Consider the following 17,313-nt stretch of genomic DNA (forward strand, 5'->3'; position numbering starts at 1 on the left):
ACACATTGGGGTTCCACAACAGTCCCTTCTAGCGATGAAAAAGATCTCTCTCTCTCGTTAACCAACCCCGGAGCTTCCTTTCACGATTTGTGGGCACCCCTTCTTGTGCTCTTGACATCCGAATTTATGCAGCTCACCTGTCCCAAATATCTCAGATTGTTAAGACTGACGGATCCGCCACCAACATCTGTCTCTGTAACGCCCACTACTTACTAGCCTACGGGGATTGCTCCATAGACCCTTCTTTTCTATCAGGTCATCCTTTTGTTTTTTCTTTTGAGGAGGAGGAGGGAGGGGGTTCTGATTTCCATTCTGTTGTTGTTCATGCCTGCCATATACAATAGTGATGTGCCAGGTTGCAACCCGATGATTGTGGAGCACCATGTCTCTTTCGTTCTTCTTGTGGATAAAACCAAAAAAGATTTTTTTTTTTTTTTAAAGATGGATTCCAGGTTCTGCACCATTCACTGCATATATCCCCCTACTGTTCCATCCAAGGCTTTATCGTTGCGTCACCACATCGCCACAGCCACAGAGAAAGAAGTGGAACTGCCCGGCTGCTATCAGATGTATGCTAATGGGTTTTGTGACAGCATGGCTGAAGAATTACCTCCACACAGGATGTACCAGATTGATCTTATACCGAGTGCAGTGGTTCCTTGCAGCAGGATGTACACATTGACTGAACCCGAGAACCTACATCTCAGACAGTACATAGAGAAATACCTTTCTTTGGGATTTATTCGTCACTCCAGGTCACCTGCAGCTTCCCCTCTTTTTTTTTTATACCTAAGGCCAATTGGGAGCTCCGAACATGCATGGACTTCAGAACGCTGAACGCTGTCACAGTGAAGAACCAGTACCCTCTCCCCCTTGTATCGGTTTGGCTGGACCAAGTGAAGTGGGCTGAGATATACAGGAAGCTCGACCTCTGAGGAGCCTACCATCTGGTTCGGATGCGAGAGGGGGGTGAGGGGAAGACCTCCTTCAAGACTTGTTACGGGCTTTGTGAGTATCTCGTTATGCCTTTTGGCCTTTGTAATTCCCCAGCTGCCTTCCAGTTTTTCCTGAACAATGTTCTCCGGGAGTATCTGGACCGATTTGTGGTATATAGATGACATTCTTGTCTTTTCCACAGACATTAAAGAGCATAAGGAAAACATGAGGATTGGATTACAGACCTTGCAAAGGAATCACCTTTTCTGCAAGATCAGTAAATGCGGATTTCATGTCACCACCGTGTAGTTCTTGGGGTCATGCTCACTCCTACAGGCCAAATCATGACTGAGAGGAAGCTGACAGTCATTACTGAGTGGCCCAGCCCAAAGGACGTATGTGACAGACAAAGCTTTTTGGGCTTAGCCAATTTTTATAGGAGTTTTATCCATAATTTTTCTGCCCTGGTGGCCCCAGTCACACAATTGTTAAGGAAGAATGTTTCCTTCGAGTGGGATGAAGAAGCTCAAACTACCTTTGAAGCACTTAAGGCAGCCTTTTCCTCCGCTCCTATCTTGGCCCACGCTGATCCAGAACTACCATTCATTGTAGATGCTGACGCCTCCGATGTAGCAGTAGGAGCCATCACAAAGACATCCATCCACCGGGCATTTACATCCTGTCACTTTCATGTCCCGTAAGCTGAACAGTGCGGAGAGAAATTACACTATCACCGAAAAGGAGCTATTGGCTATCAAGGATGCCTTTTTGGAATGGAGGCACTGGATTAAAGGAGCGAAAAACCAAGTAACTGTTTACACAGATCACCACAATCTGCAGTTCATGAAATCCACCAGGCAGCTTACTCCTCGTCAGCTAAGGTGGATGATGTTCTTTTCTGAATATCACTGTGTCATCACCTTTAGGCCCACCAGAGACAACAAGAAAGCAGATGCTCTGAGCAGACAAACTACTCAATTGGAAGGTACAACGAACCCCGTACAAGCAATCATCACACCTAACCAAGTAATTTGTGTAACCCATACTAACGAATTCCTACACAAGGTAAAGAGAAGAGTACAGACTGCCACTTGGAGAGACTGGTTCAGACATCATCCCGAATGGAGAATGCATCAAGGCATTCCCGTGAAAGGAAAGCAAGTCCTATTACCCACCAAGGAAGGTAGACAGCAAGCCTTTCACTGGTGCCATATTCTCCTGTGTGCTGGACATTGTGGTGGTCTGAAGACCATTGAAAACACCCTACGACGATTCTGGTGGCTCTCTCTCCGCAGAGACATATCTCTTTGGGTCAAGGGAGTGGTGAATTCTAAGGTCAACCAGAACAAACTATGGTACTTGGTGTCTTGGAAAGGATATGGTTCTGAGGAGGACTCCTGGGAACTGCCTTCCTCTGTACATGCTCCCCGGCTGGTGGCTCTTCATAGGAGATTCCCGGATGAGCCCTGCGCCTGTCAGTGCTCTCCGAAGGGATGATGTACAGTCAGGGCGCACAGAGGGTGAGCGCACTGCCAGTGGACGCGAAGATGCAACGGGACAAGAAACTACAATTCCCGTCATCGGCCTGCGCTGTCAACGCACGTGCTGACATAGCACGCTGTTAGAAGTCAGGATATCAGGAGATGGCGCCGTTACGAAGACGCCAATTATACTGTGATTCCCGAAGTACCAGAAAGTACGGTCGGGTAAGGGTGTGAACTCGTACCGGCTTTATTCCTTTTTGTTTCATTTGTTATTGTGCTATGAAAGCTCCCAGAGCACGTTTCCTTGTTCCTCCCGTTGGCGAGACGCGTTACTTCTTACGGTCTCATGCGGGAGGAAATGTGTTGCCATTTGCCTGAGACGGATGTATGACGTTAGCACGCACACTTTTACCACGCATACCATTACCACGCATTTTTTACAACTCGATACCTTTACAACGCATAGTGCTTTGGGTGCTGGATACTAAATAGTTTACTATTCCAACACCAGTCCCCGTGGACACTCGGGAAGGTTATTGGATAGTAAATTAACCTATTCACTATCCATTCCCTATGTCAGATCGCCCCAAAGCGATATGCGTTGTAATGGCATGCGTTGTGAAAGATGCGTGGTAATGGTAGTTCGTTGTAAAAAATGCATGCTAAAGGTTGTATACCGCCTGAGACCAGTGTTCTGGAACTATTGCTACTCTCTCTTTGAGACAAAAGGGGGAGCGCGGGAGTGCTACATTTGGCTTTCTAGTATTGCTTTTATTGGCTGAAGTTTAACACTGTTCTCCAAAAACACTATTATGCGCTGAGAGAATCCCTATTCTGGAGATTGTCTTCCCTTAATCCTGGGTAATGGATGAGAACTTTTAATGACCTTTTGGAATTACTAATGGACTATCCAGGAACGTAATTCTGATTCTTACATGCAGTTAATATTGGCTTCTGTGTTATCCTTTAAATTGTAGGTGAGATCAGTTGGGGGTGTCCAGGACTGAACTGACATAGTCTGGTGGGGACAAGCACATTTAATGAGAAGGATAGGAAAGTGCTGATACCATGTGTTCATCCCCCCATCTCGCCCGGTTTAAGACCATCATTGCCCATCCCACCAGTCTGCGAGGATTTATTCTATCTGGACTTGGGGCTGTCGAGAGGTGGACCCCTTTAAGCTTCAACCCGATCCTGAGGATAACCTGGTGACCGTGACATAAAGGCTATGCAACAGGCAAATGAAAATGAAGGATCGGCTAACAAAGAACAGAGGATAGAGCAGCGCTCGACAACGGTGGAACAGGCTGAAGCAGACTCTGGCGATAGATTCTTTCGCTGTCAGATCACTCTAGTCTCTGGGGAAGAGGAAATAGACCCAACCAGACACCACACGAGGGAGAAATCATTGGACAGTATGCTAAGTGACGGGGCAACCTGGATGAAAATCAAACATCACAACCAGATGGAACAGGCATGGGATTAGAGGGCACGGCTAAGAAAGTAAAAAAGACCAGGGCATATCAATCTTGACCTAAAATATTGTACTTTTCAGGACAATGCCAGTGGAGCTTTGTAAACTCTGGTTGCGGAAACTAGACTCTATGTGCGAGTTTCCTGTGGGGGTATAAAAGCCTAGGAGGGCTCTTAAATATAGGACGATGCCAAGATTACGAGGTGGGTGGTAATTTCCCAATTTTACCTCTTATTACTGGGCATGTTGATTCAATAGAAGGGGATTTTATTAACTGGAGAAACAAGGGGGAGCTGTGTCATAGAATAACCAATTATATATAAGATGGATCTTGGAATTGAAGCAAAAGGATGCTTTATGAAAACATTGGAGCCGTGTAATTACAATAAACCTAGATTTAAGCTATTAAGAGCCCCCTACAAAATTTGGCCTCAGCTTAAGCGACAACTGGTGATTCCTAAAATAAACTTTCACACTCTGGTCTCTGAAGCCACCCTACTGCCTACTATTTTTCAAGACTCGGTGATGGAAAGGTGGAAACAGAAGGGTATTGATTCAATAGGAGATCGATTTAATGACAATCTGCTATGATCATCTGCAGGAGATGTTTGACTACCTCAAGAGGGTTTTTTTTAAATCCTACAGATTAGGGATTTTCTATTAAAAACGAAAAATGAATTAAATGCAATAGAGAAGATCCCTATCATTGAGGCAGCCAGACGTGGCTACTGTATAGGGGCCATATATGATCTATTGGTTGAGATACAGAGAGATGATTTAGAGGCTCAAGACTCTACGTGGAGCACAAGGCTGGAAAGACCAACAATATGTCTTAAGGAGTCTTTAGAAATGTGCAAAAAAAATCTATTAACAGCAAATTTAAAGAGCCAGTTTTTAAAGACTGCTTTTAATTTGTACTACACTCTAAATGGGGACCTGAATTTGATGGAAAATGCAAACAATGCGGAGCTGATCAAGCAGAGATTGTACATATGTTTTACTCATGTCCTCAGCTACTACCTTTTATTGAAGGAATAGAAGCTTTTTAAATCCTATTACCAAAAATTCTATTAGCTTCACTTCGGTAACGATGCTTTTAGGACTGGTAGATCGCGCATGATCTAATATCAGAGGTCAGGAAGAAATGTACCTGATTTTCGTTGCCACTGCGTAGCACGATTATGTATCGCCCCGGATTGGCTCAAACCTGACCCCCAACGTTTGTACTGTGACTGAATAGGTTCATGTCTTTTTATAATATGGAGGTCAGCTTATACAAACTTAAAGGCCATAAGAAGGAAAGACTGGGCGAGAGATATGGTCGCCAGTCACAAACTGGGTCGGAGGGCTCTGAGTTGAGCTAGAACCAGTAGCATTAGCTGCGGACGGACTAAGGTTATATATTACTCGACCTAGATGACATTTTACAGGCCCAGCTCTTTATAGGGGATGACATGTCTTCCATTGGTTCAACCTGTTAAAGGTTATTAAATATGTATGTATAGCCACATAGCACCGTACAGCACTATATATGAAATCTAAATTATTTATTTAATGATGTATTCAGATGGAAGTTACTAGTTTAATTTGTATCAGGATATTCTGTGTAATTTATTGACATTCAGCACTTTATCTATTATGTACAATTCTGCAGCTTCTTCCAGCTTAATATTGCTGTATGAAACCTAATGTTTTATTTTTATTTTTATTTCAATGGAATGTTTAGAAGAAACTCACTGATCAAGTCTGTCTTAAAATATAAGGTGTGTATTTATTGTCACATATCACTTTATTTACTATGTACAGCTATGCTGCTCTTGCTTACTAAATATTGCTGTATGTAAATTCTCACATGGGTGTAAAATAAAAATAAAAGACCTATACTAGCTGTTGCTTCCAGCCCAGGTCATCTTCATGACCAGGTGCTTCAAATAAAGCACTCAACAACAAGACCCCAGCTTACCTGGCAAACAAACTATACATGTTCAAGGAACGACATCTGACCAGGAGCGTGGATATCACAAAAAAATTGTAAGAAGAAAAACCCAGAAGGCAAGCCTTCTCCGTTTATGCTCCCAGGATCTGGCACAGCATCACTTTCGACGTGGCATCAGCTCCAACTCTCCCCAATTTAGGAAAATGCTGAAGACCCATCTCTTTAAGGAACACTATCCCTGATCCGACGGCCCACCCTAGACCTTCCGCCAACATTTGCATCTTCCCAGGGGCCAGCCCCTCGGTTAGCGCTCTATATCCAGGCTGTAAGTACTGCCCATATAAATTCAGACTGTCAGTACCAGTAACAGATGTCCAGATTGTAAATTCTGGCCACACATATCCATACTGTTCATAAATATGTTATATCCAGATCCCCGCATCTGATTAACCATATCTGGTCCTTGTCCTATACAGGTGCCGGCTACACGTAGGGTCTGTGAAAGAACAGACAACCAAAGAAATGATCACAGTCTGTGACAGAAAACAGACACAGGAAGAGTGCAGGCCCCAACCCCAGGCAGGGTCTGTGATAGAAAACAAACACAGGAAGAGTGCAGGCCCCATCCCCAGGCGGGGTCTGTGACAAAAACAGACACAGGAAGAGTGCAGGCCCCAACCTAGGCACGGTATGTGACAGAAAACAGACACAGGAAGAGGGCAGGCCCCATCCCCAGGGAGGGTCCGTGACAGAAAACAGACACAGGAAGAATGCAGGCCACAAGCCAGGCAGGATCTGTGACAGAAAACAGACACAGGAAGAGTGCAGGTCACAACCCCAGGCAGGGTCTGTGACAGAATACAGACAAAGGAAGAATGCAGGCCCCAACCCCAGGCAGGGTCTGTGACAGAAAACAGACACAGGAAGAGTGCAGGTCACAAACCCAGGCAGGGTCTGTGACAGAAAACAGACACAGGAATAGTGCAGACCCCAACCCCAGGCAGGGTCTGTGACAGAAAACAGACACAGGAAGAGTGCAGGTCACAAACCCCAGGCAGGATCTGTGTCATAAAACAGACACAGGAAGAGTGCAGGCCCCAACCCTAGGCACGGTATGTGACAGAAAACAGACACAGGAAGAGTGCAGGCCACAACCCCAGGAAGGGTCTGTGACAGAATACAGACACAGGAAGAATGCAGACCCCAACCCCAGGCAGGGTCTGTGACAGAATACAGACACAGGAAGAGTGCAGGCCCCAACCCCAGGCAGGGTCTGTGATAGAAAACAAACACAGGAAGAGTGCAGGCCCCATGCCCAGGCAGGGTCTGTGACAGAAAACAGACACAGGAAGAGTGCAGGCCCCAGCCCCAGACAGGGTCTGCAACAGAGAGCACACAACCAAAACGAGAGTGCGGGCACCAAATTTTGGCACGGTCTGTGACAGAGAACAGTCACAGTAAGGGAGCGGGTACTAGCCTCATACAGGGTCAGTGACAGAGAACAGACACAGGAAGAATGCAGGCCCCAACCCCAGCCAGGGTCTGTGACATAACAGGCAGTTGCCTGCAGACAGAGTCTGCAACAGAGCCAGTTCCAGCCCTTTCCAAGGTCTGAAGCAGGAATCGACACCAGCCTTACAGGGTCTGCAACAGAAAAGAGGCAACAGACTCATAAAAGGGTCTGAGAAAATAAACCTGCTAGAACGAGAGAGCATATACCAGCCCTTAACCGGGTCTGCAACAGAGAACAGGCACCAACCTCATACAGGGCCACAGCTGGGAACAGGATTAGCGAGAGAGCAGGCAACATTCTGAAGCAGAGTCTGCAACAAGGAACAGGCAGCCAGGAGAGCAGGACCGAACCCAAGCATGGAGCATGGCAGGATGGCAGATTGAGAGCGTGAACAGTAGGGTGAAAGGTTTTGGCGCAGTGTCCATGTGACAAACTGCTTCCTTACTATCCTGGCCCGGGATATCTTCTTGTGCAAGAGACCAGCACGGAGGTCCCCTGACGAGGGCTTTACATCTGGAGCGCTGCTCTCCATCAGAGTGCGAGATTGAGATCCACCCAGAGAGGTCCTGCTTTTACCCGAGTGGATCCCCCTCACATGACCAGCCCATGACGCTACTAACGGCTTGTGGCAGACGAGTATAGAAGTGGGGTGGATGTCGCCTCAAACTCAGATCGGAGAGTGACTGACACTACCTTCTGTGTAGTATGTCTTCTCTGGGCTCCATCTGAGTGCAGCATACATGTTGTGACACAGATGTGTATAGCGCTGTATTACCATGAGCAGGGCCTCACAGTGCTGTCAGGCTAAGGTGCCTTCAGGCCCAGGTCCATAGGATGCAGTGCCTGTGGACATGTGAGATGAGGTTCCCATGTGCGGTGATGGGGGCCACAGTGTGTGTGAAACGCTTTCTGTTGTAGGGTGAATCAGAGTCTTGGTTGTAGTTTGTGCCTACAGCCCCCTTCTCTCTGTAGCCTCCCCGCCATCTCCTGCTCCTCACATCCCCTCTGCCCCCGTCCTCCATTAGGATGTTTTTGAGGCCAATTGCAACGTTTGTCTTGAATGTCTATCCTGATGGAAGGAGGGATTGTGTGTGGTTCACTCAAGTTCACTGGTTCCCTCCAAAGGTCTGGGGCTAACTATGAATCTTAGTGGACAGTTGGATTTAAGTGAACTACCCAAGGACAGGATATAAACTGTCCCCTTCTAAGTTTATGGAGCTCTGCACAGCACTGAAGAGAACGCGGGAGACCAGAGACGGGAATGATGGCCGCCCACCTTCTACAGGAGGCGGTGGACCCCAGGACCGAGGAAGGACCTCTACTGAAGAGAACACTGAAGACCAGAGGCGGGAATGATGGCGGTCTCCCTTCTACAGGAGGTGCTAGACCCCCAGGACCGAGGAACGACCTCTACTGAAGAGAACGCTGAAGACCAGAGACGGGAATTATGGCCGTCTCCCTTCTACAGGAGGCGCTGGACCCCCAGGACCGAGGAAGGACCTCTACTGAAGAGAACACTGAAGACCAGAGACGGGAATGATGGCCGCCTCTCTTCTACAGGAGGCGCTGGACCTCCAGGACAGAGGAAGGCCCTCATCTGAAGGGAACGCTGAAGAACAGAGACAGGAATGATGGCCGTCTCGTTTCTACAGGAAGCGCTGGAACCCAGGACCGATGAAGGACCTCTACTGAAGAGAACGCTGAAGACCAGAGACGGGAATGATGGCCGTCTCCCTTCTACAGGAGGCGCTGGACCCCCAGGACCGAGGAAGGACCTCTACTGAAGAGAACGCTGAAGACCAGAGGTGGGAATGATGGCCGTCTCCCTTCTACAGGAGGCGCTGGACCCCCAGGACCGAGGAAGGACCTCTACTGAAGAGAACGCTGAAGACCAGAGACGGGAATGATGGCCGTCTCCCTTTTACAGGAGGTACTAGACCCACAGAATAAGGAAGGACCTCTACTGAAGAGAACGCTGAAGAACAGAGACGGGAATGATGGTCGCCTCCCTTCTACAGGAGGCGCTGGACCCCAGGACCGAGGAAGGACCTCTGAAGAGCAGAGACGGGAATGATGGCCGCCTCCCTTCTACAGGAGGCACTAGACCCCCAGGACAGAGGAAGGACTCCTACTGAAGAGAACGCTGAAGACCAGAGACAGGAATGATGGCCGTCTCCCTTCTACAGGAGGCACTAGACCCCAGGACCGAGGAAGGACCTCTACTGAAGAGAACGCTGAAGACCAGAGACGGGAATGATGGCTGCCTCCCTTCTACAGGAGGCAGTAGACCCCCAGGAACGAGGAAGGACCTCTACTGAAGAGAACGCTGAAGACCAGAGACGGGAATGAAGGCCGTCTCCCTTCTACAGGAGGTGCTAGATCCCCAGGACCGAGGAAGGACCTCTACTGAAGAGAACGCTGAAGACCAGAGGTGGGAATGATGGCCGTCTCCCTTCTACAGGAGGCGCTGGACCCCCAGGACAGAGGAAGGACCTCTACTGAAGAGAACGCTGAAGACCGGAGATGGGAATGATGGCCGTCTCCCTTCTACAGGAGGCGCTCAACCCCAGGACCGAGGAAGGACCTCTCTTGCCGCTGAATGGAGGGGTTTGTCCTCATCACCCCGAGCCCAGTCCACTGCTCTGCACCTTGAGATGAGGAGGTCGGACACTCCGAGCTTCCCCAGACCGGGAGCCTGTGATCGCAGCCCAGCCCGACGGTCATTCATCCTGTGAGGGGTCCCCAAAGCCAGCGAGCTTCAAGCAAAGCTACAGGAGATCTTCACCCTGTGCCCAATGATGATGCGAGTCTAGCGCCTGGACCCTGCACCTCTCTTTGTGTCTGGTGAACCCTGCACTGTTCGGGAGTCATCTGCAGCAATGCCCTTGAGACCCTGTGTGCGTCACAATGCATTGCTGCAGCTCTTCTGCTGTGTCTCTGCTCCTGTGAGCTCGTGTGCTACACCCTGCATTGTCGTGTCAAGTCTTCTGACACCGACAACTCACACTGCAGTGTTACACGGAATGAGTATAATGCAAGATCCTAAAACACCCACACACATCCCTTCTGATCCTCTGCAGCCGCCTCTGTGGCTCACAGTATACGGCCCATGATCCCAGCGCTCTGACAGACACACTTTGTGCTCTTTTGCAGCTCCTTTTAAAGCCCTCGTGGAGTGGATTCACTTACAGTCCCTAAACACCAACAAACATACCTTGTATTTTTCAGCAGCCTTCTCTAGGGACACTTAACACTCCCAAAATATGCATTGTATCCTCTTGAAGACTTAACAAGTTTATTCAATTGTGAATCGTGATCGTCCACAGACTGCCTTGTGCTCCTTTGCAGAATGTACATACTGCCTTCACTTGTGAATCGTGAACACCCACACACACACCGTGTGCTCCTCTGCAGCTTCTTCCTCTGTGGAACTTACACTGCCTTCACTTGTGAATCCTGAACACCCACATACACTCCTTACAGAGACTTCTCTTTGGGGCCCACAGGTGCATTATGATCCATAAACATCCACAGACCTACCCTGTTCTCTTCTGCAGCCTCCTCTATGGCATAAACAGGGAGGGAGACCAGATGACTCCAGGCCACCGGGACACAACTTTTTCATTTCTAGGATTTTGATTTAACATATCAGTGCATTCTGGGATTTGTAGTTTTGATTCACTTTACTGGACCTATTGCTTGAACACACCAGGTCAAAATATGTAAAAAGCAAAATCCAGAAATGTAAAGGTGTTGTCCCAGTGACATGGCGCCTTCTGGAACACACAGCAACACCGTTCACCCCTCAGATTCCATGTCATTTACCGCCCGCCTCGTAGTGGCCCTTCGTTTATGGATGAACTCACCGACTTCATCAGCGACCAATACTCGCGAAGTGACAATCAGACCTTCGTGGGTGACTTCAATCTCCACTGGGGAGTACCGCAAGACTCCTCGGCGAACTCACTGGCCACCTTCCTCTCTACTAACTATCTTATCCAACACTGCACTGAATCAACTCATTCTAAGGGCGCAATCCTGGACCTTGTTATTTCTAAAGCAGGCATGCTTTCTACCACTACCCCAATTCATGTAGATTGGTCTGACCACCTCCTCATCCCATTCTCTCTTCTACTTTCACACTCTATAACTCTTGGCCAACCCAAGAGGGCCATCTCATGGTTCCGGGATGCTAAAGATATTGATGTCGGTCCCCTCTGTGAATCAGCTTTGTTATCTCTTCCAAGGCTCGACCCGAACCTAGATGTTGACGAACTCACCTCTCAAAGCCTGATAGTTCTTGCAGCTGAAATTAATAAAGCCGCTCCACTCAAAAGCAAAAAGTTAAGGCCCACTCCCTCAGCACCTTGGTTCAACAAATCCCTTTATGAGGAAAGGAAGCAGCTAAGATCCCTGGAGAAACAATGGAGGCAAGTGCCCTCCTCCGACAATTTGGCCAAGCTTCGCTCAGCAAGATCCAAGTACCACAAGCACATCTTCCTTGGCAAAGCGACACACTTCAAAACCCTCCTTGACTCCGCCAAAAATAGACCCAAAAAACTATTCGATCTCATCAAAATGCCTAACTGCTCTCCCCCAACCTCCAAGGTGGATGATTCTACAAAGAGAGCAGCGGATTTTGCTATTTTCTTCGATAATAAAGTGAAATCCCTTGTGGATCAGGTCGCACATCCTACCCCTCCAGAGGAGCGCAAATCCTTAGCCATTTGGCAGAGCTTTGACCCCATATCTGAAGATGCCCTTCTCAAGTGCATACGAGAAACGAAGCCATCCAACCATTCTCTTGACCCTATCCCCAGTGCCATTGCCATTGACTTCTATACCCATTCCCTCTCCTATTGGACCACTCTGATCAACCTCTCCCTCTGGCAAGGCTCCCTTCCTGCCTCCTTCAAAACTGGGCAGGTCACCCCTCTTCTGAAAAAACCCACTGCTGATGCGAATGACCTCAACAACTTCCGCCCCATCACTAACCTTCCCTTTCTGGCGAAGATCACAGAAAGATGTGTAGCAAAACAACTCTCCTGTCATATCAAGGACAATGATCTTCTAGACCACTGTCAGTCCGGCTTCATCCAAAACTGCAGCACTGAAACAGCCCTACTGCAAGTGGTTGATGACGCGTTGAGGATACTCGATTCAGGGGGGTCCTGTCTTCTAATTCTCCTTGACCTTTCCGCAGCCTTTGACACTGTCAATCACAACACCCTCCTCAATATTCTTCAGCAGAGAATGGGCATGGAGGGCACTGTGCTTAAATGGTTTGCATCCTTCCTTTCTGGCAGATCCCAAATGATCAAAATAGCGAACAGTCTTTCACCTCCTGTGGCGGTAGGTCAAGGTGTTCCCCAAGGCTCGATACTTGCTCCCACACTGTTCAATCTCTATTTAGAACCACTGGGAAATCTCCTAAGTAAATCCGGGATTCACTATCATCTTTATGCTGACGACACTCAACTCTACCTCAAGATTGCCTCTACTCACGATCTCTCCATCCTAAGCTCCACTCTCGACTCCATTCAAAACTGGATGTCAACTCATCAACTGATTCTGAATCCCTCCAAAACTGAATTCCTCCTCTTCTCCTCCTCACTCTCTCCTCCCCCGGTTCAATCATGGATGGATCAGATGAATCTACTAAACAATAAACCCATCATTTTCGACAGCGCCAAATCCCTTGGTGTCATACTAGACAAAAAACTCAATCTAATTCCCCACATCAATTCCATTGCGAAATCAGCTCGATACCAACTGCGCCTTCTTTGGGGAATCCGTCGCTTCTTCGCGGAGCGGGACCTTATAACCCTGGTGCAAGCACTGGTCCTCTCCAGACTCGACTACTGCAATTCTCTTCTTACTGGCCTCCCCAAATCCCACTTGTCCCCACTTAAGTCTGTTTTCCACTCAGCAACTCGTTTCATTTATGGGGCCAAAAGAAGCGATCACATCACACCGATGTTATCTACACTCCGCTGGCTTCCCTTTGAGGCTAGAGCTATCTACAAGACCGCTTGTATCACCCACAAAGCCCTGCACTCCTCTTCTCCTCGCTACCTGGCGAATAAACTGAAACTCTCTGGAGGTTCTAGACCTTCACGCAATGCGGAGAATCTACTGCTTGAACCTCCCACTTTCAAGAAGGAAAGAACGATGGCCCAATCCTTTTCAGGCAACGCAGTGAGAATCTGGAACTCATTCCCGCCTCAGCTCCGGACCACCGCCTCCTCCCAGGCCTTTAAAAGGGACCTCAAAGCTCTCCTCCTCCAGAGACACCTCCAAAAGTAACTCTCTTTTATCTGAAGGAAGATCTCCCACTACTGAAAATTTCTACTTCTCATGTCCATGGAAGTGCCTTCCCAGTGTGTTCTTGCGGTTAGAGTGTTTGCCTTTTATTGCAGTATTATCCATGTACTTGTGTTTGGTACCCTCTTGCAACTTGCACTCACCACTTTGCCCCTGTAACACACGGTTTGCTTCCTCTCACATGTTTTTTACCTTTGATACTTGCACAAGTGCCACTTTTGCCTTCGTAATCGTTTGTTCTTGTGCTTGAGTGTGTAACATATATTGCAATATTATACCGCAAATTATAATCTATTTTCTCTTGTAGCCTGCACACTTGTCACTTTTTCCTCCTGTGCACTTTTTACTACCTCATGTATTTTTGGTAGCCCACATTTTTACTACCTCATGTATTTTGTTTGCTCACAAGTGTCACAACTACCTTGTCTACCTCATGTATTTTTGGTTTCTCACAATTTTTACTACCTCATGTATTCTTGTTTGCTCACAATTATCACTTTACCGTATGTAACGTAACGTATGCCTCTGCAATCTGTTGCTCGTGTAATGTTCTCAGTTTGTATCAATTATGTTCCTTTTGCGAAGCGCTCTGACACCTTCGGGTAAAGTCCGCGCTATATAAAATTGCATAAATAAATAAATAAATAAACAGCGTGTGCTCTCTGGCTGCCCCTTGGTGTGGCTCACCAAGCGACTTTGTGATCCCTGAATGCCCTCGCACGTACCGTGTGCTCCTCTGCAGCCTCCTCTATAGGACTTGCTGAGTGAGTTTTATGCTCCTTGGACTCCCGGCAGACCCAGCATATCATCCTCTGATCCTCTGCACAAAACAGCCTCAGCTTCTCATCATGTTTCTCGCACAGATTCTCCTCCGGGGGCTTCACGGGGGGCAGATGAAGCTGTTTTAACATTTCCACCATGTTCCCCACTAGTCTGTTGGGTCGGAGGTTTTTCCTAGAAGATATTTCCCTGCACTGTGGACAGGGGAAGTTTCCATCTCTTCCCTCCCAGCTCTGGGTGATGCAGGAGCGGCAGAAGTTGTGTCCACAATCGATAATCATCACCGGATCAGTAAAATATTCCAAACAGATGGAACAAGTGGCCTCTTCCTGGAGGTTCCCGAGCTGAGCTGCCGCCGCCATGATGCAGAAATGCAGGAAGTGAAGGTAAGTTTCAGTTTCCCTCTCTGTGTGCAGTGGGTGTGTCTGTGCGTCTGTCCCTCGCTGTGTGCAGTGGGTGTGTCTGTGCGTCTGCCCCTCTCTGTGTGCAGTGGGTGTGTCTGTGCGTCTGTCCCTCTCTGTGTGCAGTGGGTGTGTCTGTGCTTCTGCCCCTCTCTGTGTGCAGTGGGTGTGTCTGTGCGTCTGTCCCTCCCTCCCTGTGTGCAGTGGGTGTGTCTGTGCGTCTGCCCCTCTCTGGCTGCGCCGGGACTTCCGGGTTCATGTTGCAATCTCAGAGCAGACCTGTCTCCTCTGCTCTGACTCGAGGTTTCCCTCCTTTCTCAGCAAAAATACCAGTAATTTGGTTTTCTTCTCAGGTTCTGTAAGTGCCAGGAGCGGTCTCCTAAATATGGATTTCTATAAAATCCTCCAAGTTATTTTTAACTTGTCAATTCTGCGTTCTCATTTCCACCGCCAATATCTCTAACTTTCACCAATGCATGACCCATTGCATTGCAAATGCTTGTTTATCTGTTTGAGGTAGGCACAGTTGTATGCGGTACATGTGGCATATCCATAATTATGGGCACAATTCAACTTGTGCAAAATCCCTTAATTTCATTGGCTTTGATCAAAAAACATTTGTGCAAAAACAATTCTATATTTCATTCGAAAAATTATTTGTAAATATTTTACTGGTTATAACTACACATATTAGTTTACTTTGAGCACCATAGAATTTCCCTTCTATTCACTATTTACACTGCTCATATTAGTCACTTTTGTACTAATAAAGGAGCTGTTCATTGAAGGCCAGGGGTCTAAACCTAATAGTGACTACAATAAAAAGCTGAGTTTGCTTTCTCGTGGTAAACCTACTGAAAACGTGAATAAAACAGAAAAGACACTTTGACTCTCCTCATCTTGCATAGTTAGTGGTCACTATTAACTATTTCCAAATCAAAGGTAAAGATATGAAATATATACACTTTGCAGATATTAGGCGTGCACCTTTAATTGTTTGTATGTGTTTATTTAGCAGACGTCCTGGTGCTGGAAGTGCATTGTTTACTCATTTCTTTACTCCTGGTCTCTCCTCAGCTGTTCGTGGTTTACTGCTGGTTATGACGTTTCAGTCAGATGCTGAAAGAAGAGAGAGGGCCTTCCCCAGGGTTCTGTGAATAGTGTGAGGATGGAAAGTCCTTCAGGGTCAGTGTAAGGCATGAGAATGAAATGTCTCCACTGCATGTCTGCAGCTCGCACCCCTCCTGTGTGTGATCAGAACAATTCACTCTCTGTAACAGGGCTACCCTGAGAATCTGTCATTATTTACCATACTATGCAGTAACCACAGACGTGGACGTTATATCGCCGAGAGTACATACAGATCCCGCTGTTCTTATGCCGTTTTAAACTTTGTCCAAACAGGCTGCACCAAGAAGGGCCAATCCCCGTGTGTACATTTACTGACACCTATATGAATAATTTATTTATGTAAAAATATGCTTGCAGGTTTTTATCCATACATTTCAGTCATTCATTAAAAATATCATGATGTGAGGTTTCTTTTGTATTTTTAGGTCTTGTGTTAGCCAAAACCTTTTGATGTTACTAAAAATATGCATTTCAGCCACCCCTTTTCATCCATTGGTCTGTTGTTGTGTCACTCATATTTTGCCTCCACCCACTGCAGCATGTAGTGTGGGGCAGAGGCTCCGCCCACTAAAGCCACTCGTTAACTTCACTTTGAGAGACTGCATTCTGCTCACTCTCACGGAGCGCGTCCACACAAGCTGGCTCCCTTCGATGCCAGTGTTTTCGTTTTTGTTTATAATTAGTTTGTAGCTGCCTTTGTGGTTAGAGCTGGCTGTGATAGCAGGACGCTTCTAGCGCACATCCCATCTTTATCAGATCCCATCTCTGTTGTAAACCTCTTTTGGAGTGTTTTGATTTTTTGGCTTCTGCTATTTCACAGCATACAAGATTGTGTCAATTTGAAACGATTCTGTATTCATTTAGCCTCTTTTTACTTCATTTATTTTTCTTTTTTCTTTTTTTTCTCCTTCTATTCCTGTCTTCTTTCATTCTGTGTCTTTCTCTCTTTCCTTCTATCTTTTTATCTTTTCTTCTAGTCATTTCTTTCTTTCCGTCTCCCTCTTTCTCTCTCTTTCATCCATCTGAGGTCGATAACATGAGTACCATTGAGTTGGGTAACAATAATCATCTGTTATTCAGCTCCAAGATACGTCCGGGTGAAAGTGCGCTTTACAAATACACGTTATGTTATGTTATGTTTCTTTTGCTTTTTCTTTCTTTCACCTTTTTCGTTCCATTTTTCAGTCTTTTTTACTCTCATTCTTTCTTTCTTTCTTTCTTTCTTTCTTTCTTTCTTTCTTTCTTTCTTTCTTTCTTTCTTTCTTTCTTTCTTTCTTTCTTTCTTTCTCGTACCTTTTATCTTTGCCTTCTTTCATCTCTTCTTTCTTTATCTC

General features: G+C 46.9%; 1 protein-coding gene across 1 annotated transcript in view; it reads right to left on the reverse strand.

Moving 5' to 3' along the window:
• LOC147710161 (E3 ubiquitin-protein ligase TRIM11-like) overlaps positions 1–15,015 on the reverse strand; it is a 117,058-nt gene extending 102,043 nt beyond the window's left edge. Inside the window, exon 1 of the mRNA XM_086920856.1 lies at positions 14,393–15,015. Within this exon, the coding sequence (XP_086776982.1) occupies positions 14,393–14,809 (417 nt within the window). The 5' untranslated portion in view covers positions 14,810–15,015. The remainder of the gene's footprint in view (positions 1–14,392) is intronic.
• Positions 15,016–17,313: the final 2,298 nt, after the last annotated feature.

The sequence above is a fragment of the Lissotriton vulgaris genome, chromosome 5 (assembly GCF_964263255.1).
Source record: "Lissotriton vulgaris chromosome 5, aLisVul1.2, whole genome shotgun sequence".
Classification (NCBI taxonomy): Eukaryota; Metazoa; Chordata; class Amphibia; order Caudata; family Salamandridae; genus Lissotriton; species Lissotriton vulgaris.